This window comes from Mus caroli, chromosome 2 (assembly GCF_900094665.2).
Source record: "Mus caroli chromosome 2, CAROLI_EIJ_v1.1, whole genome shotgun sequence".
Taxonomy (NCBI): domain Eukaryota; kingdom Metazoa; phylum Chordata; class Mammalia; order Rodentia; family Muridae; genus Mus; species Mus caroli.
This window is the reverse complement of record NC_034571.1, coordinates 148,673,927-148,699,576: the sequence shown is the minus strand read 5'-3', so window position 1 is coordinate 148,699,576 and position 25,650 is coordinate 148,673,927. Positions and strand designations below refer to the sequence as shown.

Sequence of the window (25,650 nt, the reverse complement as noted above, 5' to 3'; positions counted from 1 at the left end):
TGCTACACAGCCATTTTCAGCATCCCTGAATTTGATTCCTCTCACTGTGTTCTCACAGTATCCCCAACGGCCAGCAGCCATTAATATCCAAAACTCCAAGCTGGGAGCAAATATTCCTGCTAGACCCTGCAGAGTTTGAGAACTCCCCTCCCTCAAAAAAAAAAAAAAAGCAATTCAGGTGACAGCAGATGCTGGTGAGGATGTGGTGAAAGAGGAACACTCCTCCATTGCTGGTGGGATTGCAAGCTGGTACAACTACTCTGGAAATCAGTCTGGTGGTTCCTCAGAAAATTGGACATAGTACTACCCGAGGACCCAGCCATGCCATTTGTGGGCTTATACCCAGAAGATGCAAGCTGGAAAGAACCCAGATGTCCCTCAACAGAGGAATGGATACAGAAAATGTGGTATATTTACACAATGGAGTACTATTCAACTATTAAAAATGATGAATTCATGAAATTCTTAGGCAAATGGATGAAACTAGAAAATATCATCCCGAGTGAGGTAACCCAATCACAAAAGACCACACATGGTGTGAATTCACTGATAGGGTGGATATCAGCCCAAAAGCTCCAAATACTCAAGATACAATTTGCAGACCACATGAAGCTCAAGAAGAAGGAATACCAAAGTGTGGGTGCTTCGATCCTTCTTAGAAAGGAAAACAAAATACTCACAGGAGCAAATATGGAGATTAAGTGTTGAGCAGAGACTGAAGGAAATGCCACCCAGAGACTGTCCCACCTGGGATATACAGACACCATATACACCCCATATACACCATACCCATAGACACCCCATAGACACCAAACCCAGACACTATTGTGGATGCCAGGAAGTGTATGCTGACAGGAGCCTGATACAGCTATCTCCTGAGAGGCCCTGCCAGAGCCTTAGAAATACAGAGGTGGATGCTCGCAGCCAACCATTGGACTGAGTGGGGGGTTCCCAATAGAGGAGCTAGAGAAAGGACTGAAGGAGCTACAGGGGTTTGCAACCCCATAGGATGAACAACACCACCAACCAACCAGAGCTCCCAGGGACTAAGCTATCAACCAAGGAGTTCACATGGAGGAACCCATGGCTCCAGCTGCATATGTAGCAGAGGATGGCCTTGCCATGCATCAATGGGAGGAGACGTCCTTGGTCCTATGAAGTCTCAGTGTAGGGGAATTGAGGGTGGGGAGGTGGAAGTGGGTGGTTGAGTGGAGGAACACCCTCATAGAAGCAGGGGGAGGGAGGATGGGATAGCGGGTTTCCTGGAGGGGGGGCATGGGGAAAGGGGATAAATACATAAATAAATAAATATGAAAATTAAAATATGAAAAGAAAATGATAACCCTCAGGAGGGGTGGGAATACCTGTGAGCTGTACACATAGCAAAGGTCTAGTGCCTGGGACCTTTACAACTCCTCATCCCCTTTCCAACCTGACACAAGTTAGTGTTATCTGAGAAGGAACCAGAACTAAAAACACATCAAGACTGGCCCATAGGCAAGCCTGTGGGGGCATTTTCTTGATGTAATGACTGATGCGGGGAGGGCCAGGCCAGGCCTTTGTGGGTGGTACCACACCTGGGCAAAAGGCCCTGGCTGTGCGCGCTATAAGCACATTCCTCAGTGGTCTGTGCTTCCAGGTCTCTGCCTTGAATTCTTGCCCTGACTTTCTCAGTGATGGAATGGAAGTGGCCAGAGCACGCTGAAATAAACCCTCTCCTCCCTAGGCTGCCTTTGGTTATGGAGTTTTATCACAGTAATGTCTAAATAAGATAACTAAGGATCGCTGTAAAAATGGGCAAAAGGAGCCAGGAGTGATGGTGCATATCTTTGAACCTAACACTCAAGATGAGAATATAACACCAGCCTGGGCCACGATCAGATCCTGTCTCAAAATGGAATCAGTGAGCTGGTGAGCTGGCTCTGTTGAAGATGCCTTTCTTCCTAGGCTGATGACCCGAGCTCAGTCCCCAGGACCCGTGAGGTGGGAGGTGAACCTGCTCCTTCAGGTTGTCTTCTGGCACATGTCCCCTCCCCTGCATGAAGTAATAGAGGGAAGGGACACCCAACATCAACCTCTGACCTCAGTGTGTGTGTACACAGGGTATGTGCATCTATCTGCAGTGCCCCCCCACACACACACAGAGGTGAGCTTTATGTTATATATTTTGCCACAATAAAATTATGAAAAAAAGGCTAAGTAGGGAAAAGAAGTCAGCAGTTCTACTCATAGGGATATAGTAAAAAGAACTGAAAATATTCAAAATCTTAGATACAAATATTAATAGCAATATTATTCAAAACAGATTTCATCATGTTATTACAGAAGGACTCTGGCACTTGTAATATTTCTTCATCTTTGATATTGCCAACACACCTGTGACATCAGTGAGGTGTTTGTTTTTATTGGTGTGTTATTTTCACTCATGCAGTGTGCATGTTAGGGGTGCAGAGGATCAAGGCTCCGTTCATGCCGAGCAGCTGCTCTACTACTGAGCTGCCCATCACCCCAGCCACTTCCCTTTTCTTTAAATTTCTTGATGGAATTAAATGCTGCTGCTGCTGTGGCCAGGTCACAAGAGCAGCCACTCTTGTTCTCACCACCAAAGTGTCACTTTTAAATAGGAAGAGACAACTAAAGCTCCTGGACACTCCAGGAAAGCTCTAACCCTACAGAGAAACAGGAAAGGAACCTTCACGGCCATGCAGAGACAGTCTGAAAAGATTTGTGACAAACGGAGATGACAGCAGCAGGAACTGGGGACACAGATCCTAAAGCCTGTCTCCAATGTCTACCATGCAGCGCTGGCTCTGGCAGAAGCACACTGTGTAGCACCTGGTGGACATGTCATGTGAGCATACAAAGCCTATGCCTTGGTCAGACTCTGCACAGCAGAGAGACCCGTGACCCATGCTGAAGAGCAGAGGGTCCTTCCTAGAAGACTCCTTCCTAGAAGAGCCAGGCCCACCCAGAGCAGGGCTGGAAGATGTCTCTCACTGTTGCTCTCCTCCAGTTCTCAGAAGCCAGGAAATGTCATCTCGTATCTCTTGGCCTTTGGAGTACAATGTGGTGTATTCACTAATATATTGAATAGTTAAAATAATAAAAATGTCTTTCTATTGGAATAAATAAACGCTCAAGTCAGTTGTGGTATACACCTTGAATAACAGTGCCTGGGAGGCAGAGGCAGGCAGATCTACACTAAGTTTCAGGCAAATTAAAAAGTATTGGTAAGGGCTGGAGAGATGGCTCAGGGGTTAAGAGCACTGACTGCTCTTCCAGAGGTCCTGAGTTCAAATCCCAGCAACCACAGGGTGGCTCACAACCATCTGTAATGAGATCTGATGCCCTCTTCTGGAGTGTCTGAAGACAGCTACAGTGTACTTATATATAACAAATAAATAAATCTTTTAAAAAAAGGATTAGGGAGGCAAAGCAAGGGAAGAGGGCCCCAAGTTCCAGCCACACTATACAGTGGTACTCTGTCTAAATAATTGAGAAAGGTGGGAATGCGAAGGCCTTGGAAAGTACATAGCTGATTCTCAAAACGTTGAGCAAATACACTGAGACTGGGCTCAGAGCTCACTAGAGCTGTACAGGAATGTTCACTGCAATGCTAGTTCTAACAGCCTGACGGTTAGGACAGAAATGACCAGCACGCTGTCCGGTAAGTAAGACAGGCACACTCAGGCACACTCATGAACATGGAACATCATCCAGCAGCACAAAGGAATGGCGTGGTTCACACACGCGGGTCAAGCTCTGTGGTGGCTGGAGAGCTGGACGACGATCACTAGCAAGTTTTCTGGGTCGTGACTTCAAAAGGAGTAATTTTACAGCATGTGAGTCATACCTCAGTAAAGCTCAGAGCCAGGGTATGGCTTGGTGGAAGGCCCTCAGTAACTAAAGCAGTTGAGAAATGGAAGAAAAGCATTTCAAGAAACACACGGACACACACACACACACACACACGCACGCACGCACGCATGCACACACATGATAAGATACTATGCAGTACGCAGACAGAGGAAAGGCAAAGTTATGACGGTGCTTTCCTGGAGTCCCAGACTTAGGAGGCTAAAGAGAACTTAAGTTTGAGGCCAGCCTTGGCTTCATAATGAGTTCAAGGACAGCTTGGGCTACAAAGCAAGACCTTAAGGGTAGGTAAGAAAAGATGAGAGATCAACCCAGCAACTCATGTGAAAGGAATTTCAAAAAAAAAAAAAAAGAACAAACGTAAGTGAGAAGTTAGTGGTGGTAGTATGCTCTGTGTGAGACATGGTCGCACTCTGCAACCCAGGCTACATCACTGCTTAGTGACACCCATGAGTCCCCTGCCTGTGCCTCAGGAGCTGGGATTTATAGACATACTGCTAACAAGTTTCACCAGACACAGTCAAGTGCCTAAAGTTTTCCAGAATAAAATCCAAGGACAGAGAAGCAGAACGGCTTCGAACTGCTCATCACCAGGAAGCATGCACCACACCGCGGAGCCCTAGGTCAGAGATGGTGATCTTGGACACCACACTTTCCTCTGCATTGTCCCTTGCACACCAATGTGTAGGTAGTTACATATGTAAATGCAATTATGAGTTTCAACTTTATACCTAAATTGTGAGGTCTGAAAGGCATGCTAAATATCCAAAAAGTTCTCTCAGGACAAAGAGAAAAGTGAGTCAAAGATCAAGCAGCCAGCAGGTGAAATGTCCAGTGGGAAAGGGCCCAGGGCAGTGTCTGAAGAAGAAAGGACAAGGCTTACAGGTGGAAACAGATCCAGAGAGCATGGCCAGGCCCAAGCAAGACAAGGGAACCAGGAAAGATAGGAAGCCCTAAGAAATTAATACTTAGTGACTTAAGTCTGGAGAAGAAAGAGAAAGCCATCACACTGCACTGAAGAAGTGTGCAGGTGAATACAGAACAGACCACTGGTGTGGCCACAGGAGCACTGGTAGGCATGGCCATGGGAGCACTGGTTGGCTGCTTTCTGTCAGACACTTGGTGCTTTCTGATCTCTGCCACTGGTCTGATTTTTTTTTTAATACGTCATAATTAAATGTATTAGGTAGAAACCTCAAGAGTTCCCTGCCCCAAGGTGGGTGTGACATCAAAGCAGGGAAGAGGCTCAGAGGGCAGTGAAAACTGACTCTTCCAACACCCTGTAAGTCATCAAAGGTGTCCTCAGAATACATTATCAGGGCCACTGGGATACAAGTCTATCCTACCAGCACCCTGAGGCCTGTCCTTCCTGAACCTTCAGTGGTAGAGGAACCACCTGAGAAGCTGAGCTCTAGTAGAATGTGGTCAGCACAGGGTGATAGCCTCAAGGTTCCCAGCCTCCGGCTGTGGGCCGTGACTCAGGCTCCCTGCACACCATCTGTCCCTTTCCCTGGCCCCTTTGTCTTGGTAGTGTGCATAGATGAACCCAGAGCTCCTGTGCGCGGGCAGTCCTGGCCGGACCTAACTTCTTAGCTTCCTTCTTGTTAAGTGTCTAGAGGACTGACGGAAACTAGGTAGAAAAGCAGAACTCTTCTTGCCATTTATAGTTCTCTCCTGTGGGGCCACGTCAGATGCCGGTACTTAGAAACACAAGCACTCAATGAGGAGCTGGGCAGGTATAATTAGGGTGGCAGGTCTTTGTCCAGCACTTCGTCAGGGCCTTTCCACTAATTACCACTCAGTCCTCACAAGGTTCTTATGCAGGCAGAGGTGAAGATGAAAAGCAGGTGACTGAGCTGGGATCGTGTGTGAGCAAGCCCACAGCCTGACAACAGGGAGCTACTATCATAATGCTCATCTGGGAAGAGGTCTGGTTAGGCAGACGGAAAGAATGAACACTGAGAGGCAAGCTCACAAAGTGAGCCCAAGAACAGGGCCTATGATCCTCCGAGAGGCTCCAGACACACCCAGGGGATCACCCTTGTGACACCCACCTTCTTCAGAGAGGTTGTTCTCTTTGGTCTCCTTGTCCATCTGGCAGCACCAGCCTTCCAGCCTCTCCGTTTCTGCCTGAAGGAGCTTCAGGAACCAGTAGCCATCCCTGCGGCAGGCCCCTGGCTGAGCAGGCTCTGCTGGGGAGCTGGAGGAAGTCTCCAGCCAAGGGTCGGGTGGGGGCAGCGAAGACGCCTCCAGGGCAGGGTCGCTGTTGTCTCCATAGGAGAGGTTGCGCTTGATCTGGGCAATCTTGGGGGCCTGTCGGGGGCCAGCATCAATGCTGATGGAATTGGGGTGTGAGGTACAGTCTGGGAGACTCCTCTCAGATGACTTACAACTGGAGTCGTTGGCATCCTGGGTATCAGAGTCAGTGTCCCGACGGGAGGACATGCTGTGAGAGGGGGCGCTGCTTCTGTTGGGGGAGGATAGGGACAGGAAGGAATGAGTCACTAAGAGGGCCAGAAACCAGCAGCCACCTGACCCGGACACACGGGGAGACAGAGAAACGGATGCATCATCTGCTCACCATGCGCCTGAAGCGGGTCCCACAGCCCCCGCTCATTCTCTGCTCAGCCCTTGCCCACCCTGCCCATGCCCACACGCGCGCACACACACACATACAAGGACAAGGTCATAAGGTTGTCTGTTTACTGCAGTGGGGCCAGGAAGACCACCAGTATTAGGGAGCAGGGGCCACAGCCCAGCCCAGCCCAGCCTCGCTCCCCTTGGGGTGACTGGTCTCAGAGCAAGCGCTCATGTGTCCACCCACCTGCCCCGCCCAGCCCCCACACCTGAGCCACCACCCACACCCACACCGGGATTGGTTATTAGAAATCCAGCAAGGAGAAGTGGGTTAGGGAGAGCAGGAGAGGTGAGGGCGGAGGGAGGGAGAGGAGAGGGGAGTAGCAGCCACCACACCTCTGTCCAACTTACCGCCAGTCGTCCTCTACCTGAACCCCGATGGACTGGAATTTGGTAGCGGGACTGGGCTCCTCTTTTGGCACTGGCTGAATGCAGTCAACCTTATTGAAGGACAACGACAGCCACGGCACGGAGACAAAGACAAGAATAAAAACAAACACCACACTTGCTGCTGAAATTCACATTAGTGGGACGACGCAAACAGACATGTGGACAGACGGACACGAGGCATGCAGACACTGCACGTAGGCCCAAGTAGGGCCAGGTTAAGCCGGGCACTGCTCATTCGCGAGGAGGCGGGAGGGGATGGAGATGACTGGCTTTCCCTACTCTGAGGAGGGCGCCATCACATCGATCGCTTTTGGTCCGTTGTCCTCCGAGAGGTGGGAACCGCTCCTTCTAGTCCTCTCCTTTACACGATCAGAGAGAAAAAAGGACGACGGGAGAGAACACACACAAAGCCACAGCCGTTATCTGGTGTAGTTGAAGCCGAGGGCTGTCTGGAGGCAAAGATCATTCCCCTAACCCTGGAGTGCACCCTGAAAGGGGAACAGTGGCACCTGTAGTGAGTGCCAGCCACAGACAGCAATTCTCAGACCCAGAACCCAGAGCCAGCAATGCTATGGGATCCTGCCCCTGGACCTGTCACACTTGCTTTGTAAAGGGGAGCAAATATGGCAGCAGCCATTCCCTGGACCCAACCACAGGGCAGCCAGCTGAACCCACCCATCATGGTCCCAGTACAAGGGGGAGCTCACATCTGATCTGGGCCTTGAGGTGTCAGGGTGAGAAGAAATGACAGCCTCAGGAGCTGGGATTCTGGGGCAGGGGTCATGGAAGCTTTCTGCTTGGGACAGGAATAAAATCACATTTCCTCCAAGGAGCTGTGACGAGGCATGGAGTAGGGTGAAGCCAGGCACTCAGAAGGCACTAAGCCAGAGCCCTCTCCCCAGGGCCATGCTCTGAGTAAAGGAACCAAAGCTGGCCCTGACTGACTCGCAGGCCTACTAGGAAGGGAAGAGAATCTGGCTTGGCCAAAAGGAGATGGCCTTCCCAAAGACATGGCAGTGAGGATCCTATGTCTGTAAGAATCCCACCTAGAAAGGCTGTAGGGGCCAAGTGCTAGGCACTCATTAAGAAATTCAGCTAGAGCGAGCCAGAGGAGAATCTGTCCAACTTCCTTCCTGTACACGGAGGACGGACGACCAGAGCCGTCTCTGACAAGGCCCTGCCTGGATTCCTGCTCTGCTCCCTGTCGTTATAGTGTTTTGTCATTGCTCTGCTGCTGAAGAGAGGTGATGGATTTCCTGCAGCCCCGACAAAATGCACCACACCCTCCGGATTCTCCCCTACCCTTCTTCTGGTTTGGAAGTGCTCTGCCTCCCCGGACCCCTGCCCTCACCTTCGTCCTCTACAGCTGCCTCCTACTGCAGTCTGGAGGTCCAGCCGCGTGCATAGCAGAGGACTTTCTGGGTTTAGACCAATTCTTGAAAACTGTGAGGCTGAGCCCAAGTTTGTCTCCCTCAGCTATCAGAGGACAGACACCTAGTACTGGGAGCTGGGAGGGAGTGGAGGAGAAGCCGGGCACCACGGAGATAAATACGCACTGGGTTTTAGCTTCGAGATGGGATGTGGGACTTGGGGCTTGGACCCTTTTCTATGAAGGGAGGCATAGACCTGCCATCACACTCTGTTAGCCATGGGTCTGGTGCTTCAAGTGACCTACCTGTCCCCAAGGCCTGAGTGGGCTCTGGGTCAAGTTCCCCTTGAAAACCCCATGGCTCAAGGGCCCTGGTCCCAGGCTTCTAGCCCATCAGCGTCTATGCTCCACGATGCTCCCGCTGCCAAGCGGGGCCATGGTTTCCGTACCGAGCTGACCTTGGATTAGAGAACTGTTAAGCCAGCCCCACCTCCCATGAGTTGTCTGGCAGGGCAAAGGATGGAGTGGACAGACAGACAGTAGACAGCAAACAGTATACAGGAGCTTGCTGGCTGAGTGTAACTACATTCACTGGGACAACCCACTGGAGGATGTCCAGCTATGGACCTGCAGCATGGGTGCTGGACACACGAGTGTGGCTGCAGGAGAATTTGGTTTAGCCACTTGGGGCAGATGCACCAGAATAGACAGACAAAAACATCTCTTCCCGGGAGACCTAGTGGGCCTCCACTAGATGTAATTACACGCAGGCCGGTGCACAGAGTGGACAGAAGACAGTGCAAAAGGGACCCCTACTTGTATTCCTATCGATGACAGTTTCCTTTTGGGGATGGCCTCGGAATGGGACTCAGAGCTCGTCAGTGTCCCTTGTTCACTCTTCAGAGCTGCATGCTTAGGGGGTGGCTCCGGAGCTTCAGGGCCTGGGGTAATTCCACCCCGTGTCACACTGGGTGGCCGGGTACTGCTGTCCAGGCTGTCTGATGAGTTGCTCAAGCCCGACTGGCTTGTCACTTCGCTCTTGTGGTCTTGACTGTCCAGGTAGGTGTCCTGAGCAGACTCAGTACTGCTCTGGACGGTGACCGAGATGAATGGCTTCGATGTGGTTCGTGGAGGGACCGGTGGTGGGGTCTTCTTATATGCCACTAGGCATGATGAACCTGTAGACGGGTGAGAGAGCAAAGTGAAGGTGATGCCTCTAACCCTTCAAGGCCTCTCCTGGGCTGCGGCCCTGCCTGACCTCAGCTAGAGGACTATGAAGCAAGAGAACGAGAGTCATACACAGTAATGACTAGTACAGGCACATAGGTCCCGTCCACCCTTGACAAGGCCCGATGTGCTGAGGAAGCCGGGTTAATTACAGATGCTCTCTACAAGGCTGTGGCAAAGCCTGGCCAATGTCAGGAGGAGGCAGTCACAAGAGGAAGAACTTATTGTGGCCTCCCCACGGTCACTCTGAGATCCCTTGGGTCCTATAGCTTTTTACCCTTTTCTTCTTCCTTCTCTCCCCATTTCCTCTGTGTGGACATCCTGCTCCATCCGGCCAACACAATACACTCTTTGCCGTTTTCCACCCATACTCCTCCTACAAAGACCCCCACCAGCCTGCTGTCCATGACTCCACCAGGCCTGGTCCTTCTCTCTGTGTCTGCTAAGTTTCAGGAAAACAGGCACTGCCACAGCTCTGAGTCACCTGGGCCACACACAGCAGGACACACATCAGCACAGCGAGTGCTTGCTTCTCAGGCTGCATTGTCTGGAAGCAGCAGTTCTCCTAGCAGCACTGGATCTGAACAAGGACCCTTTCTCAGTCCTGTTTCTCTAAGTGTCCTCTCCTATGACGGCCCAGCAAAGCAAGTCCCTCCCCAGGTCTGGGGTGCCCTCTCCTACAGAGACCCAGGCAAGCTCCGACCTGTCAGCGGGAGCTACTACTTGTCATAGAGAGGGTACCCACTCAGTGACAGTCCACAAGACAAGGCCCAGTGCCATAGAGGCTGGACAAGGGACACAGCAGAAAGTTCCCTATCTGCTAGTAGAGAGCATCATTACACAACCTGATGGAATGGCTATGAGAAAGTGACATAGTCAAACCACCTTGCAAAAGGATTGACATTGCCTTAAAAAACTAAACATGCAATTATCATAGAACCCAGCGAGAATAATCAGGCAAGTAGCACACAGAAACAAACATGCATGTACAGGCAACTCCATCTGCAAAACTGGAGACTGAAATCAAGAAGCTGAGTGGCTGAATGGAGGCACACCTCTACTGTGGAGTGCTACTAGGGAGTGAGAAGAAATGAACGGAGCCACGTGATGACTTGAAAGACTCTCAGGTCATTGTGTCTACTGGGTAAAACAATTCCCCAGACAGTGAATGAGCCTATTGATATTACATTCTTGAAATGACTGGATTGTTAGAAATGAAAACAGAGCAGTAACCACCAGGGCTGAGGGTATGTTTGGGGAGAAGATGAATAGGGAAGGCAGTAAAACAAAAGGGACCTACTGATGAGGTGATGGGACTGCTCTGTGTCTTTGTGACCATGGTGCCATTAGAGAGACTTGCATATAAGAAATCTGCACTTGGGGCTGGAGAGATGGCTCAGCGGTTAAGAGCACTGACTGCCCTTCCAGAGATCCTGAGTTTAATTCCCAGCAACCACATGGTGGCTTACAACCATCTGTAATGGGATCTGATGCCCTCTTCTGGTGTGTCTGAAGATAGCTACAGTATACTCATATGTAAAATAAATAAATCTGGAGGAGGAGGAGGAGGAGAGGAAGAGGAAGAGGAAGAGGAAGAGGAAGAGGAAGAGGAAGAGGAAGAGGAAGAAGAAGAAGAAGAAGAAGAAGCAGCAGCAGCAGCAGCATCTGCACTCGCTGACCACACACAAGCATGGCACACACACAGGGCAGTCCGAGTGAGACAGTGGCCTGTGTCTCTGCCAGCATCCCACTGTGATGCTCTTTTACAGTTTGTTAAGATTCCTGGAAACTGGGCAATACAGATTACCTTCTGTGTCACTTCTTGCCCTGCATATAAACTTGCAACCAAGTAAGTCAAACCTGATGACGGGTGATACAGCAGAAGCTGTCAAAGGTCAGTGGCCAGCCTGTGCGGTGGAGGTGATGGGCCTGGGGGTTTCCAGCCAGGATTTCTCACTCTCACTCCCAAACTTCAGGCCTTTGGAGGAAACAGGGCTTCCTCGCACGCACCCATGCAGTCTTTGTCACTAAGTTAAGGAGAACACTGAGGATGTGGAAGACAGACACATCTCTGGGCTAGAGAAACGACTATAGGAGGTGGCGAGGGCTCAAGTCATTAAAAAAAAAAAAAAAAAAAAAAAANCAGGCCTTTGGAGGAAACAGGGCTTCCTCGCACGCACCCATGCAGTCTTTGTCACTAAGTTAAGGAGAACACTGAGGATGTGGAAGACAGACACAACTCTGGACTAGAAAAACGGCTATAGAAGGAGACGAGGGCTCAAGTCACAAAAAAAAAAAAAAAAAAAAAAAAAAAAAGACCTTCCGATCTCTTCTGCCCTCCCCAGGGTACAAGAAAGGGCAGGCCTTGTTACACAGGCTGACAGACTAAAGCTGGGTCATACTTGGATACTTGGAGCTGTGCTTAGCAGCTCTGTGGTGCTGTCAGGAGGATGTATCAACCATACCTACTTTACAGACGGGTACATGCAGCTCAGAAAGGCTAGAGTGTGCCTAGAGTTATCAGTGTTCAGTGGCAACCACATTTGCTGGACTGCACCATGCACTTTCCTGCTTCCCTCCCAGGCCCTGGGGACCTCCCAGCTGGGAGCAGCTGCATGTGTTTGAGGCCCCACTGCTGGGATCTGAGGCCAGAGGCAGATGCACTCCCAAGCCCAGATCCTACTGCTAGGGTGGGAAGGTTCTAGACTGGCGGCAGACATACCTGGCTTTGGGGGCAGGAGTTAGCTTTCTGGGTTTTCCAATGCCCTCATCTATTCAGAGCTTTGATCCGGCAACTGCATACCATTTTCACCCAGCCCCTGGCAAATTCAAAGTGCATCCATCCACACACACTCTCTGGACAGTGTGACTGAGGGTTAAGATCCCTGCTTGGATCTCTACTAATATGAAATTATCTTAGTCTGGTAAGGGTCCTGAAGCCAGGGGCAGCATGAACCAGACAAGCGCAAGTTCAAACCTGCTCTGCAGAAAATGATGACATAGGCTGTATCACATAAGCCAGGCTCTACGTGGTCAGAGCATGGAATTCCTACTAGCATGGAGGAAAGAGGGAGCTAGGTCAGGTCTGTAATCCCCAGATACTTGGTCTGTGACCAGCATGGGAAGAGGGGATTCCACACAAGATGAACACACAGGACAATTAGTAAAGCCAGTACCCCCAGAGCCCAGCAGACAGGGCTGACTTACGGAAGGTTCTGGGAATGGGAATGTCTAGCCTAAAAGTCCAAAGGAAGCAGGTTTCAGTGGGGATAGGGTGAGGATCGGCACAATGAAGGCAGCTCTAGTTTGCTCAAAATGGTAGGAAAGAATCCGCCTCTTAAGGGGTGAGAGCAAGTCAGAACCAGACAAGGTCCTTGTCCTCATCTGTGTGATGGGGCAGATACTGGCTAAGTAATTACAAAGATGTGGTTTCTCCCAGGAGACAAGGTGACTACCACGGCCAGGGTCAGGTTCTGGCTGAAGTACACAGAGGCCTGACCCTGGCCTTAAGAGGGACAATGAATGTCTGAGAGGCTGGCCGAAGGCAGAAAGGGCTGAACAGACAGACAACAGGAAGGGGAAGCTTATCTTGGATTCTTTGTCTCTGGAATACAGGTCACAGCTAAATCCAGGCTAAGAAGAGCAGGGATAATTTGGGGCTCCCTATGGGGAAGTAAACCTCTGCTGGGCTCTGACCTGACACCTGTGTGTGAACCTTTGCTGCTGCTAGCCCCTCACTGGCCACTCCTCCCACCTCAGCTCCTTCCTCTTCTCTTGTCACCTAGGAACCTGCATTAAAGCACCTTTCCCACCGATAAGGAGTCACTTGTCACTTGCAACAAGGCAGAGGCAGTAGTGGGGACTTGGTTTTGGCACAGGCTCAGGATAACGAGTCAGGAATTGAAGGCTGCCAATAAACAACTGGTGAGTGAGAAAATGAGCCTCGTTACTGCTGTCCAAAACCTTCAGAAATCAACATCATTTGTTTGGTGCAGTGTATGTACCAGTAATCCCAGAACCTGTTTCAGTTCAGAGACTCCACAAGTTTCATGGCAGCCTGCTGACACAGTGAGTTCCAGGCCAGTCAGGCTCAGAGTGACACACTCTCTCTCTGTGGGTACCAGTATGTGCCATGTAAGCATGAAGACCGAATTCAAATCTCCAGCAACCCCATAAAAGCGGGGTGTGCCTATATACTCCTGTTAACTGCAGTGCTGAGGGAGGGAAGAGACAGGAGAACTGAAGGGGCTCACTGACTGAGCCCCTACCCAGATCGGCAGTGTGGCTCCGTGGGTAAAGGTGCTTACAGCTAATATCTGAGAATTCAATCCCAGGGACCCACGTGGTGGGAGAGAACTAACTCCACAGGCTGCCCTGACTTCCACACATACATTCCAGTGCGTGTGCACACTAGTAAGTAAGAGACTTAAAGAACAAAAGCAAGGCAGTTTAGCAGGCTAAGAAACCCCACTTTCATAGAAGCAAGGAGAAGAACAGGACAGGATGCCCGATGCCTTCCTCTGCTCTCTACACCTACACACACCCACCACACACTCCAGTTGACTCAACATATTAGCATCAGGTTCTAAGCACCTCCCTGGTTCAGGGCTCATTTTGGTCCACACTAACCTTTCTCTTCAGCTCCCACTCTTCCCACTGCCGCCTCCTCCAAACACAGCACACATTCCAGTGCTGTTACAAATGTGCTGATTCCGGGTGGAACCTGCCCCTATCCTCCCTCGTACTTGCTGTAAATCAGCTCCTGTTCTCCGCCCTCTGCACTGCACCTGGAGCACTCAGGGCTGGAGTTGTGTCCGAGAGTAATCATCATGGTGCTTGTGCGCTGGTGGTCCACTGCCTCGCCTAGATGGGGGCGGGAGGGGGGGCAGGTGGGATCAGAGGGCACCGGTTGTCAAGTCAACTTCAGAGGGAAGCCAACAGCCTGAACACCTACCATGGTAGAACTGAGCACTGTAGCTCTGCTTTCTTGGGACTGACAGTAGCCTCCCTGCCCTTGGAGATGCTGTAGGTGCCATGGGGTCTAACACCTGTGTCTAACAGCTAACCCTTGGTCCATTACTGGAAAGTTCTGGCTTTCCCTGAGGAGGCTGGGTGTAAGCGCTCCTTCGTGTAACTGCTCCAGCTAAGCCTTGTACATAATTTCAAAGACCTTGAGAGAAGAGTCTGCTAAACCACAGCATAATGACTCATCCGTACACCAAACACATGCTTGCCCACCCACCCACCACTTAGCCATGCAGGACCCTCATGCCAAGGCAAAAGCCTATTTGCAACACAGTATCGATGTAGGTACAGCTTGGTGGTGCCTGCCTATGACTTACCATATGGGAAGTAGAGGCAAGAGGAACTACATAGGAAGTTCAAAATCAGCTGGGGTTACAATGAGACTCTCAAAAAAACACAACATTAAAAGATTTTCTCTACTATCAGATCAGATGAATGTTTCTACACTATTCTTTTTAAAAATCCAAGTGTCCACGTTAGCTAAACAGAGAATCAGACACTCAGTGGTGGCCGGGACTCTACCTCCTAAGGCTCTGGAGGCCACGGTGGTCCCTAGAAGCTAGCTTCTACAAGTGCCTTTGCTTGGAAGCTGGGCTAGGTGATCTCAAGGCCATTGCTGTCCTCAGGCTGACTCTTGGGGCATGGTGGGGATAGAGGGGAAAGGGCCCAGACATATCAAGGACTGGATACCAAGAGTCACAGACAGGAAGGAGACCTCACAGAAATGTAGGAGGGACTGTCCAGCTTCAGGTTCCACCTGAATAGACAGGGCTTGCCTCAGACAAACTTCCCTTATTCCCCTTCATGGTGCTGCTAGGCCTGAAGATCTCATTCCCTCTTCCACTCAACAAGCCGCCGCCAAACCCAAGCTAGGCAGGGACACTCCTCTCTGTACTATGGCCGATGCCACCACTCAATTCTGGGTTTCTCTTTCCTTCCTGTTTCCACCTCAGCAGTGGGGAAGCCAGGGAAGAATTGTATGCAGCAAAGCTAAGTTCAGTGACAGAGTAGCCTCTCAGAACCACTATCCTGAGACAGTGGCTGTGTGGCAGCACCACCTCCCTTGAGTATCTCAAGCCAGCAACACTGGACTGGCAACACCTTTCATGCCAACACTCCCAAGGTGATACCCATTGTGCATTAGGGAGGAGTCAAGGCATGACATGAGATGCTCTTCAGTCATGTGGTGCCCAAAAGGGCTGTTCCCATAGTGGAGTGTTCCCAAGTGCTTGTCCCACCTCTGTCTTCTCTTCATCCACAGCTACCTCACCTCCATCATCTACACATCCTTGGACATTTATTTACCTCCAGTTCTGCACTTCCTGTCCCCCTTCCATCCCGGCCCCTGAAAGACTCCAACTCATGCCGCAGTGTCAGACCTTTCTACCTCAGAGTCCCACTCAGGCACTCCAGTATCTGTACCTGCTTTGGGCCTCAATGTCCACAGAAGCCAACAGGTTGCAAAGGTGTCACACAGGCGAAAGCTACAAATCTCAAGAAGCTGGTTCTGTCCTCGGCAATGAGGGTAACTGAGGCCATGTTTTAACAAGAGCTCCAGTTGTCAGCTGACCTTCATGTTCAAGGATTCCCATTAACGCTTAATCAACTCTAACTACAAGCCCTGGAGGCTTTTTACGGTCATTCTGACATACGTATCTGAAGCTCACACTCCCAACACAGGCAGATAAAGGCGACACTGCCTTCTCAAACTGACTCTCATCAAGTCAGCAGTGCCCTCTCATGCTCTTTACTGCTTCTCCAGTTTCTTGATTTGCTGGAGATGTATTTAATGGATCCCAAGTGTCCTGCATAAGAGCCACCCAATGTCCATGGGGAAACTGTGTTAGATACACACCAGTCACACATGAGTCAAGCGGCTCTTGGCCATGAGTTCAAAATTAATAAACCAACTCTATATTAAACAAGAGAATCTTTTGGTGGAAACACACATGAAATAAGATTATGTACTGTCTGGCTGGGAGATATGACAAGAGGAACTCTATATTCCCATGAGTCAGGGTTTGCTCTTCAATGATCCTGAGAACATAATTACCCATGAGCTATAAGAATTGCTTCTGCTATGTGGTAGCCTGACTGAATCCTCAAACCACAACATAAGACAGGGCATGTTTATTATTGCCCTATTTCACAGAGGGATATACACAGAAAGTGCAGAGCCAGGAGTACCATCCCTTACACTCTATACCACTCTGTGAGGGTCATATAGAGGCCACAGCTCTGACTACCCACAAAAGGGGTGTGATACTCAATGCTCTGAAGAGGAGCTAAGGTGCTCTCCTTAGTGAGAGTGGGGTGCTCTCCACCACTCATGGGATGAAACCAGGCTTTCCTAACAAACAGAGTGTGCCTACCCTCTGGGAGACAGACCAGGTTCCTTCTGAAAGACATATACTTTGGATGGAAGGCCAGACCCACTGTCAAGGAGCAAAGCACCACAGGGCAAGGCACAACAAGACAGACGCTGAGCAGGGCACAGCTTGGCAAAATATTAGGTGGTGAAGAACTAGGAGAGAGGCCAAGAAAAAATAGAGGGTGGCCTCCTCTCTGCAGGGACATCAACTTCCCAGGGCACATGGGAACCGCCTGGCTGTGCACAGATTCCCTCGTGAAATTCCCCAGGCAGGGCTGGGATGAAGTCAGAGGACTTTACAGCCTTCAGACTACTATCTCAATAGCCCAGTGCACTTGGCAGCACCACAGGGAAGTGGTGGAGTGAGCTCCCTCCCTCCCTCACATCAGCCTTGCCCTCCCAGAGAAGTCATCCTACCCACTCCAGAAGCCTGGGGACTTCCCTTCCCCCACCAGCAAAAACCGCTGTCCTGCTGGGCAGTGGTGGCGCAATCCCAGCACTTGGGAGGTGGAGGCAGGCGGATTTCTGAGTTCGAGGCCAGCCTGGTCTACAGAGTGAGTTCCAGGACAGCCAGGGCTACACAGAGAAACCCTGTCTCGAAAAAAAACTAACAAAAAACAAAAAACAAAACAAAAAAAACATTGTCCTTCTAGGACAAAAGCTCACCTTCTGAGCCCTGCTTCTCTCCCACCACTTACCCAAGTTCTCACCTCCTGCTCTACCCTTGGCCTGTTCATCTCACTTACTCCCAGCCCTTGACCAGGGACCCCCAGCAAAGTAAGTTGTCTTCCAAACCCATTTCCTCTACAGCACTTCCCAGCCAGCACTTCGCTCTTGCTCTATCTTCCAGCTCCCCTCAGAGCACGCACTAGCACAGTGACTGCTCTGTGCACCAGGGTATGTTCATCACTGCCCCTTCAGCAGTCCTAAAGCAAGAGCTCTAGTTCCCAAGCTGTAGTAATTAACCATAAATGCCCTACTGTGTACCAAAGCTAGAAACACAAGAAACAGATACCAGTGAGACAGTTACGAGAAGCCAGAACTCCAGTCCAGCACCAACCTTGGATATGCAACAGCCTGCCCTACCTGGTAAGATATTGGGATGGGGTGGGGAGCTGATACAGACAATAAGTCCCGGCTTTTCAAATATTGGCTTATGTCAAATATGTCAACCTTGCTGCTAATTTCCCAGGAGTCCCACTTACAAAGTACTACTTGAAAAGAGTCTCAGAAAACTACCTCACTTGTAGAGTGCTGATGTCAAACTTTAGTGACAAAACCTAGGCTGTTCTTAAACTGTCACAGGCTCTGAAGCCAGTGTGCAAAGACAGACACTGCCAGGCCCTGTACACCTTCACTGCTGGGTTCTCTGCATCCTTCTGAATGACCAAGTGCATCCCAGAATAGATGCGGTGTTAACAGGCTCATTCACGGTGCCTGGAGTGACAGGTGGTGTATCGAGTAACAGAGGCAGGAGCCAGAACCCCGGGCAGCTGGGGGAGGATGAGAGGAATGCAGGGCTGAATGGGCAACACCAGGAGTTCACTCCAGGTCAGCAGACAACACCCAGACAGCCTGGGGACGGAAGAAGGAGAGGCCCTCCTCAGAGCCTGCATGGTGAGCCTGGGGTTGGAATCCCAAGTGATACAGTTACAGAAGAAAACAGCCATATCTCAGCCTTCACTGCCAAAAGCCCAGACCAGGGAAAGCTGGAGGTGAGCAGGGAAAGGTACTGACTTCCAAACCTGGTAACTTGAGTTCAATCCCCAGAGTCCAGCTTAAGGGGGAGAGAACTCATGGAAGTCATTTGCATAACTCACACACACACACACACACACACACACACACACACACACACTCTTAAAAAAGAAAAAGTCATAGTAGCTTCATGTAATGGCTCACACCTGCAATCCCAACATTGGCGAGTCCTGCTGACACTTCTGCTGTGGCCCTGTAGGCCCAGGGATACACGGAGCAGAATCTGAGAGAGGTGCTGTGGAGGGCAGGAGACAGAGGTGAAGGAGCATGTACTGCTTACATGTCTCTCTCTGATGCCCAGAGGTCACACAGTATAAGGTCCCTCCCCAGCATAGGAGTCTGTCAGAGAAGAGATGGTATTTCCCCTACCCCCTCATGAGGTCTATTCCACCATACAGGGTCATAAGTCAAGACTGCCTGGATGTCAGTTATCCCTGGCCAGGCCCAGTTCACTGTGGAAGATAAATGGTAACTGGGGACCTGTCACTAAAATGGCTCCAGGGGCCCACCTAGCTCTCAGGCCCTGGCTTTCCAGAAACTCTTCTGGCCAGAGGCCAGAGATTTGGCCTGGGGCAGAGGTTGAAAGAAGGGTCACATTCTCTGAGGGGCCAGGCTGAGGGTTCAGTCCCTGTCCATGTGCCCAGACATCCACAGCCCACACAGCATGATTGGCACTGTTCTTTGGCGTGCCTTCACCTTTCTCCAACATGTCATTTTTTGCCAAATCACAATAGTTATGCCTTCAGGTCCTTGGGCAATGCCCTTCTCTGGTGAGGACATTCTAAGAGTTCTCTTAGTCTCCCCAGGTCTCACCCAGGCTCCATTCTGGGCCAGCATCTGTCTGGGTGATCATAGGTCTTTGGTGCCTGTTTGCTTATTGCATTGTTCCTTCAGACCCCGAGCTGCTTGTAGATGGACACCTGTGGTTTGCATTCCTCTGGCTCCATCCCAGGCCCAGAAACACAGGGAAAGCAGAATCTGAGAGAAGTGCATGGTGGGCAGACAGAGGTGCAGGAACAAGTGTCATAGCCTCCCTTGCCCGAGCTCCCTTCCCAGCACCTCTGAAATCACAGCATGGTGACATTTAGGAAGGTAGCTTTCAAAAAATACAGTGTGAGGCCCTTAAACTAAATTTCATAGTCTGACCCAAGACGGTTTTCCCCATTTTCCTTTTATATTGCTAAGGAAACCAAGGCTCAGAGAGGTTGAAGAATTTGTTCAGCATTACACAGCAAATCATATTCTATCTGCTAAGTACAAGGCCCATGGTGTTTGTTTTACAAGACCTAACTTCACGGCATCTGGTCTCATTAGTAGTAAACACACCAGCTCGTCGGCAAAAGTGACACATCCTACGGGGTCTAGGTAAGTTTGCCCTCCCCTCCAACAGCGAGCTGTTGGCAGAGTGCTTTTACACCCAAGCCACACCCCAGGGACACAGAGAGAAGGCAGAGATACCTGGACAGCTTCTACCCGTCTAGGAGGCTCTGCCAGCACTGTCCCTAGGCTTCTGGCTTTCCTGCTGGACTCTCCTACTCTCACAAAGAGACCTGTGACATCACTTGCCTCTTGAACAGTCCCTTCCCCTCCTAGGACTGCCACCTATGTGGAAAAACAGGAGAATGCCCAAGTTGGGGATGGCCTAAGTCCCACTGGACATGCTACATCCAGGGGACTGGTGTTTTCATGTGTCAAGGACGACCCAAAAGCTGTGTCCCTGCACAGTGGGAAGGCCAAGACTGATGCTGCCTGTCTTGGGTCCAATACGAAGAACAACTTCCAAGCATAGGACCTGCCGTCCCTTGAGATGATGATCACTGTGGAAATAATTTCAGATCTACTCCATGACAGTGTTATCGTCCTTGATCTCCTACAGAACCTGTACCCTGCACCCTATCCTCCATCTAACAGCACTAACCCAGGAGCTCCTAAGGCAGTAGTTCACAAGCAGTAAAATAGTAAAACAGCTCATTGCTCCTCAGCCCAGGTTTTAAAAAAATTGGCCCATAAAAAAAATGCTGGAAAGACAATTCACAGAGCATGCATGGCTGGGTTTCAGCCAAATTTGCAGTTGTATGGTACAAGACTTAGGCAAGTCATCTTACTTCTTAGTCTCCACCACTTGCATAAAGTAGAAACCAGGAGCCCTGATTACTTTGCATGCAACACATCTAGACACTGAGTTAACTTCGTAAGCAGGAAAAGAGAAATCCACTATCTTGTCTCAGTAATTCTGGGAAGTACTGCACCTTCCCGAAGGAAGCCTTGACTAAGATAAAGGGACAGACATGGCTCAGATCCTACTGCAAGTGACTAAGTGAAGAGTCCCTAACTCCTGATTCTACTTCCACAAGGGGTGGGGTTTGCTGGGCTTCCCATGGACTCTGAGGAGGGCACTCTCACAGGAGAGCAGCAGTCCTTTACCAGTACTGCTGGAGCTCAGCCACACACAAATAGCTCTGCACGATACAAGAAGATTTAGTCACCATCATGGGAGCTAATTATTCACAGACTACCCCCCCAACCCCCACTTTTCAAATATCTCCATCTTAAAATGGGCTCCTGGATGAGGCACCTAGTTTGGTCAGATCAGGCAGGGCAGTGGGGCTAGGGCAGCAGGAGTGTTCACATGCAGTTTCACTTTGGGATGATGAAGTGCTCTGGAGATAGACGTAGGGAGGAGTGTGGAACAATAAAGATACTTAATGTCCTTGGGCTAGGCAGTCAGTTTAATAATTTCTGAGGAATGGGCTAATGGGCAGAATACTGAGGGGTTCGTTCCTACCACCAGCCACACTCAGCAGTTACCACATCCATCCCACATCCAAAAGTCCGAGAAATACAGATTTAAAGCTCTAGGCCTGAATCTGTAATTCAGCTTATTCCTTTCCTTCTTCCTCTGTTACTTTTGGGATGGAGGCCTTATTCAGTCCTCCAGCCACTGCCTCCCCGGTGCTGGGCTGAGAGGGATGAATGTCCTCACACATATCTCCACCTGCGTGAGATGCGTTATAAACAGGTGTTGGTATGTAATATGCAATATGCCTCTCTTTCCAGAAATTTAGCAAATTAAAAATGAATTCAAATAGGAGATAGAGCTTGGAGGTGCACAGGGGTAGTGATGTTTCTATTAGTGTCATGGGACTCTCAGAAGCAGCTAGACAACAACGTGTTTAGAGATTAAAACAAAACTTCAAAACAGATCTACTTGTGATATAGGAAACAGAAAAAAGTTATCCTGACTACCTCACTTCTGTAACACAATTGCTTTTTAAAAAGGCATTTCTTTGTGTGTGGCCATGCCAGGGGAGGTCAGAAACCAACTCTCTGCAGTTAGCCCTCCTTCACTTTTAAGGGGAGTCCAGGAATCAAACTCAGGTCGTAAAGCTTGACAGTCCCTTACCCACCGAGCCAGCTTGCCAGCCTCCATAGTTATCCTTTTACCTAAACAATTAATATATTCATTTGGGGATGGCAACTTTGCCAGGAAAAAAAGAAAGGAAGGAAGGAGGGAGGAAGGGAGAGAATGAGGGAGGAAGGAAGGGAAGGAGGAAGGAAGGAAAAGAAAGGAAGAAAAGCAGAAGCAAGAAACATTTTTGTTTCTTAAACAAAAGCAGTATGGTTATACAGAAAGTGCAATGAACCAGGCCTTCAACTCCTGACTGAGCTGTGTGATTTTGAGCGAGCCACATCTGTTCCTTCATCACTGAAAGCAGCCCCTGCCTCCCTCAGCAACAGGACACTGTCACGTTGTGTCGTGCATTAAGGAAAGTTAGCAATAATTTGGGACTACTGAAGAAATGTTAGTGACTGATGAAAAACAGTATGTGAATTTGTCATTTTTTTTTTTTTTTCGAGACAGGGTTGTCATTTTTTTTAAAGGTAGGGTCTCAGTGTGTAACTGTGACTAGCCTAGGGCTTACTATGTAAATCATATTGGCCTTGAACTTGAAAGCTCCTTGCCCCTCTGGCCCCTTTGGAATGCTTCGATCTTTGGAACACAATTCCACTCCTGGGCTGGAAGTTCTCAGACTAACTGTAAAATAAGATAACCTGACTTTTCATTATTGTACTAGTAACACTTCAAAAAAGGTGCGCACCCCAGGGCTAACCAGGGTTACTCTTCCATCTAAATGTGCCCAGCCCTTCTAGAAATTAGCAAATACAGCCCCCAGGGTCTGAATTGGGGCTGCTCCCCATCTGCTCTACTTCCAGTGATGTCCTCCAAGCCTCCCAAGTAGGCCCCTCTCTGCACTTGTCAGTCTCCTTCTGCCTCTTCACACAATCACATGGTATCTTGTCTATCTGTTGCCTGCTTGGGCAGAGTCTCCAAGCTGGAAGTCAGCTGGTTCTCTGTCTTCCCTGCCTCTCTGCTCAGCCTCTGGTACATAGTACATGGCTGTCTGCAAAGTAGAGTGAAGGAAAGAAAGGTTCGGGAGGGGGAGCAGAGGGCTGACCTCCTCTTGGACTGCTCCCACTCTATCTCGAGCGCTCTCTGCATTGAGGAGGCTGTTGGGTAAACTGTAGTTTAATCCTGTTTCTACTGGGTGCTGTCAGACAAGCCCCACCCCTTATCTCTCTTGCCTTGGCACAGGTGGCAGACAACTCCTGACTGTGACCACACCCCTGTGCAGAGCAAGAGCCACGTCATGAAGCGTGGGAAGCTTGGGAAAGCAGAAGGTTCCAGGAGAGTCTGGAACTTCCAATCTGCTTCCAACATATGCATAACAGGCTCTCAGTCACAGCTCACAGAAAACTGCCCAGAAGAGCGAGCACTCTGTGGAGACAAGGCCCTGCTCTCAATGCCAGGAAATACCTGTGCAGGGCAGATCTCTCCAGCTCAGCCAATCCTGACCTAAAAATCCTGTTTACTTGAGGCTACCAGTTGTGGAGGAACTAAAGGCCTTCTCCTTGAGTCCTTCAGATCCCCAACAGAGCCTTGTACTGGTAAACAGGCAGCTAATGGTTGCCCTCTAAATAGCCCACAGTGCAGTTACACCTCTGGGGATTGGGTTGGGTAGGGTGGGGAATGGAGTCAGAGTGCTTTGAGTCTTTCCCCCAGGGAACACTGGGCCTCCTCCTTAAAGGCCTCTCTCATCTTCAGGGTGAGACTACGCAGGTGACAGGAACCACTTTACTTGTGAACCACTCTACTTCTGTCACCGAGAGCTCTAGGTGACAGGATTCCAAGTACAACTCTGCACTGCAGGTCTGTGTGACCCTAGGGGTGTGGGCTCATCACTTTTCTATGGTAGAGGGGTGTAGCATGGTGATGTGTACTATCAGTGTAGCTCTGCTAAGCAGCTCATCTTAGGGGGTAGAGTTCACCCCAGAAAACTGAGTGTTAAGATATTCTTGCTACTTTCCAGAAACCTAAATCCATACCACTGTCCAACAGGCCCACCCCTGCAGAGAAACACACAGACACCCTGAACACTTTCTGAGCAGGGAAGATCTAGCCCCAAGCCAAGCTGAAGCTACCTATCACTTTTTATTATTATTATTATTTATTATATGTAAGTACACTGTAGCTGTCCTCAGACACTACAGAAGAGAGAGTCAGATTTCATTACAGATGGTTGTGAGCCACCATGTGGTTGCTGGGATTTGAACTCCTGACCTTCGGAAGAGCAGTTGGGTGCTCTTACCCACTGAGCCATCTCACCAGCCCCGCTACCTATCACTTAAAGAGACTTAAAGAGGTGAGAAGCCACATGCAGATGAACTGAGCAGAGCAAAGGGGCTCTCAGGCAAGCTCAGCACTCGGAAGAAGCCGCATCACAGCAGAGGCCTGTGCTTGGTCTTACCTTTAGGGAATGCGAGCAGCTCTGTGAAAGCTGAATTCGGAGGCCCTGGTTTCTTCCACAGACCCAGTTCTGTTCAGCCCAGCCCCGGAAGAATAGGGTGTTTAAAAGGCCGTAGCTTTCCACCTGGGGGGCCTGATGCTGGGACCACACCCGGCTGAACCGACTTCACCAGGGAACCCGTCCTACTGGCCCACTCCCAGACTGCCTAGCCAGGGCGCCACCATCTACTGCCTGGCGCCTCTCCCCACTGGGCCCCACCCACGAACCAGCCCTCTGGAACACGGGTGGGACCCTTCAGGGATGAGGCGCACCATACCATTCTAGTGAGGTCTGTGGGTCTCCCAGATACCTCCCCAGTCAGGCAGGGTTTGAAGCAGCTGCTTCCTGCTTTGATGTTTGGGTTTTAAACCCAAAGTGAAACTAAAAAGAACAAGGGAAAGCCCTCAGCTTCCGCCCCTTAAGGGTATAAGATTCTCCAGGTCTGTGCTGAGAAGCTCTACTTCCTCAGATTGGGGGTGCGGGGGAGGCGCAAAGGGTAGAGGTGGGGATGGGGTTGAAAAGGAACTGCAGAGATGACCTTATCTGGGGACCCACCTCAGAGGTGGCACAAAGACAGCCTTGTGGTCTCCCTGACTACCTCTCCCTCAACTGTTATCTGAGCTCCTTTGTTCCACTGTACAGTGGAGATCCCAGCAACCTGGGGCAGAATAGATTCAGGAAGCTCTGCATAATCTGGCCCTGTAGCACAGAAGGAAAACACCAGTTCGGGCTGCTCTGAAGCGGTAGGATGGTAGGCTGACCAGCCGTTTGCTGAGCCTGATTGCAACCCAACCAGGGCTAGCCCCTACTTCAGACCCTCTGACGTCCCCAAAGGCTGGGACTGCTGCACTCTCAGCCATTTTACTGGATTCCCCACTGGCTGTTTTTCCAGATCTTCCCAGTGACCAGGGAGCATGTGAAAAGCAGACACTCAGAGGGGGTAGGGGCATGGGTACAGTGACCAAGCCTGCAAGGGGAAGTGTCCGAAGGAGCTTATGTGCCCTGATGTTGTCAAGCAAGTAGAGGACACAGGAAGACACAAGATTTCTGGTGGGCAGCTGGGCGTGGTGGCACACGCCTTTAATCCCAGCACTCGGGAGGCAGAGGCAGGCGGATTTCTGAGTTCGAGGCCAGCCTGGTCTACAAAGTGA

At 50.2% G+C, this 25,650-nt stretch overlaps 1 protein-coding gene across 8 annotated transcripts in view; it reads right to left on the bottom strand.

The window, feature by feature from the left end:
* The window catches only part of Dlgap4 (DLG associated protein 4), a 150,238-nt gene that overhangs the window by 9,093 nt on the left and 115,495 nt on the right, over positions 1 to 25,650 (bottom strand). For 4 of the 8 annotated variants that reach the window (XM_021181740.2, XM_029472923.1, XM_021181715.1 and 1 more), the window contains 3 exons: positions 9,089 to 9,450; positions 6,865 to 6,953; positions 5,931 to 6,343 (listed from right to left, as the gene is read on the bottom strand). In XM_021181740.2, coding sequence (XP_021037399.1) covers positions 5,931 to 6,343; positions 6,865 to 6,953; positions 9,089 to 9,450 — 864 coding nt within the window. The other 4 variants (XM_021181696.2, XM_021181724.2, XM_021181732.2 and 1 more) reach the window with 4 other exon arrangements.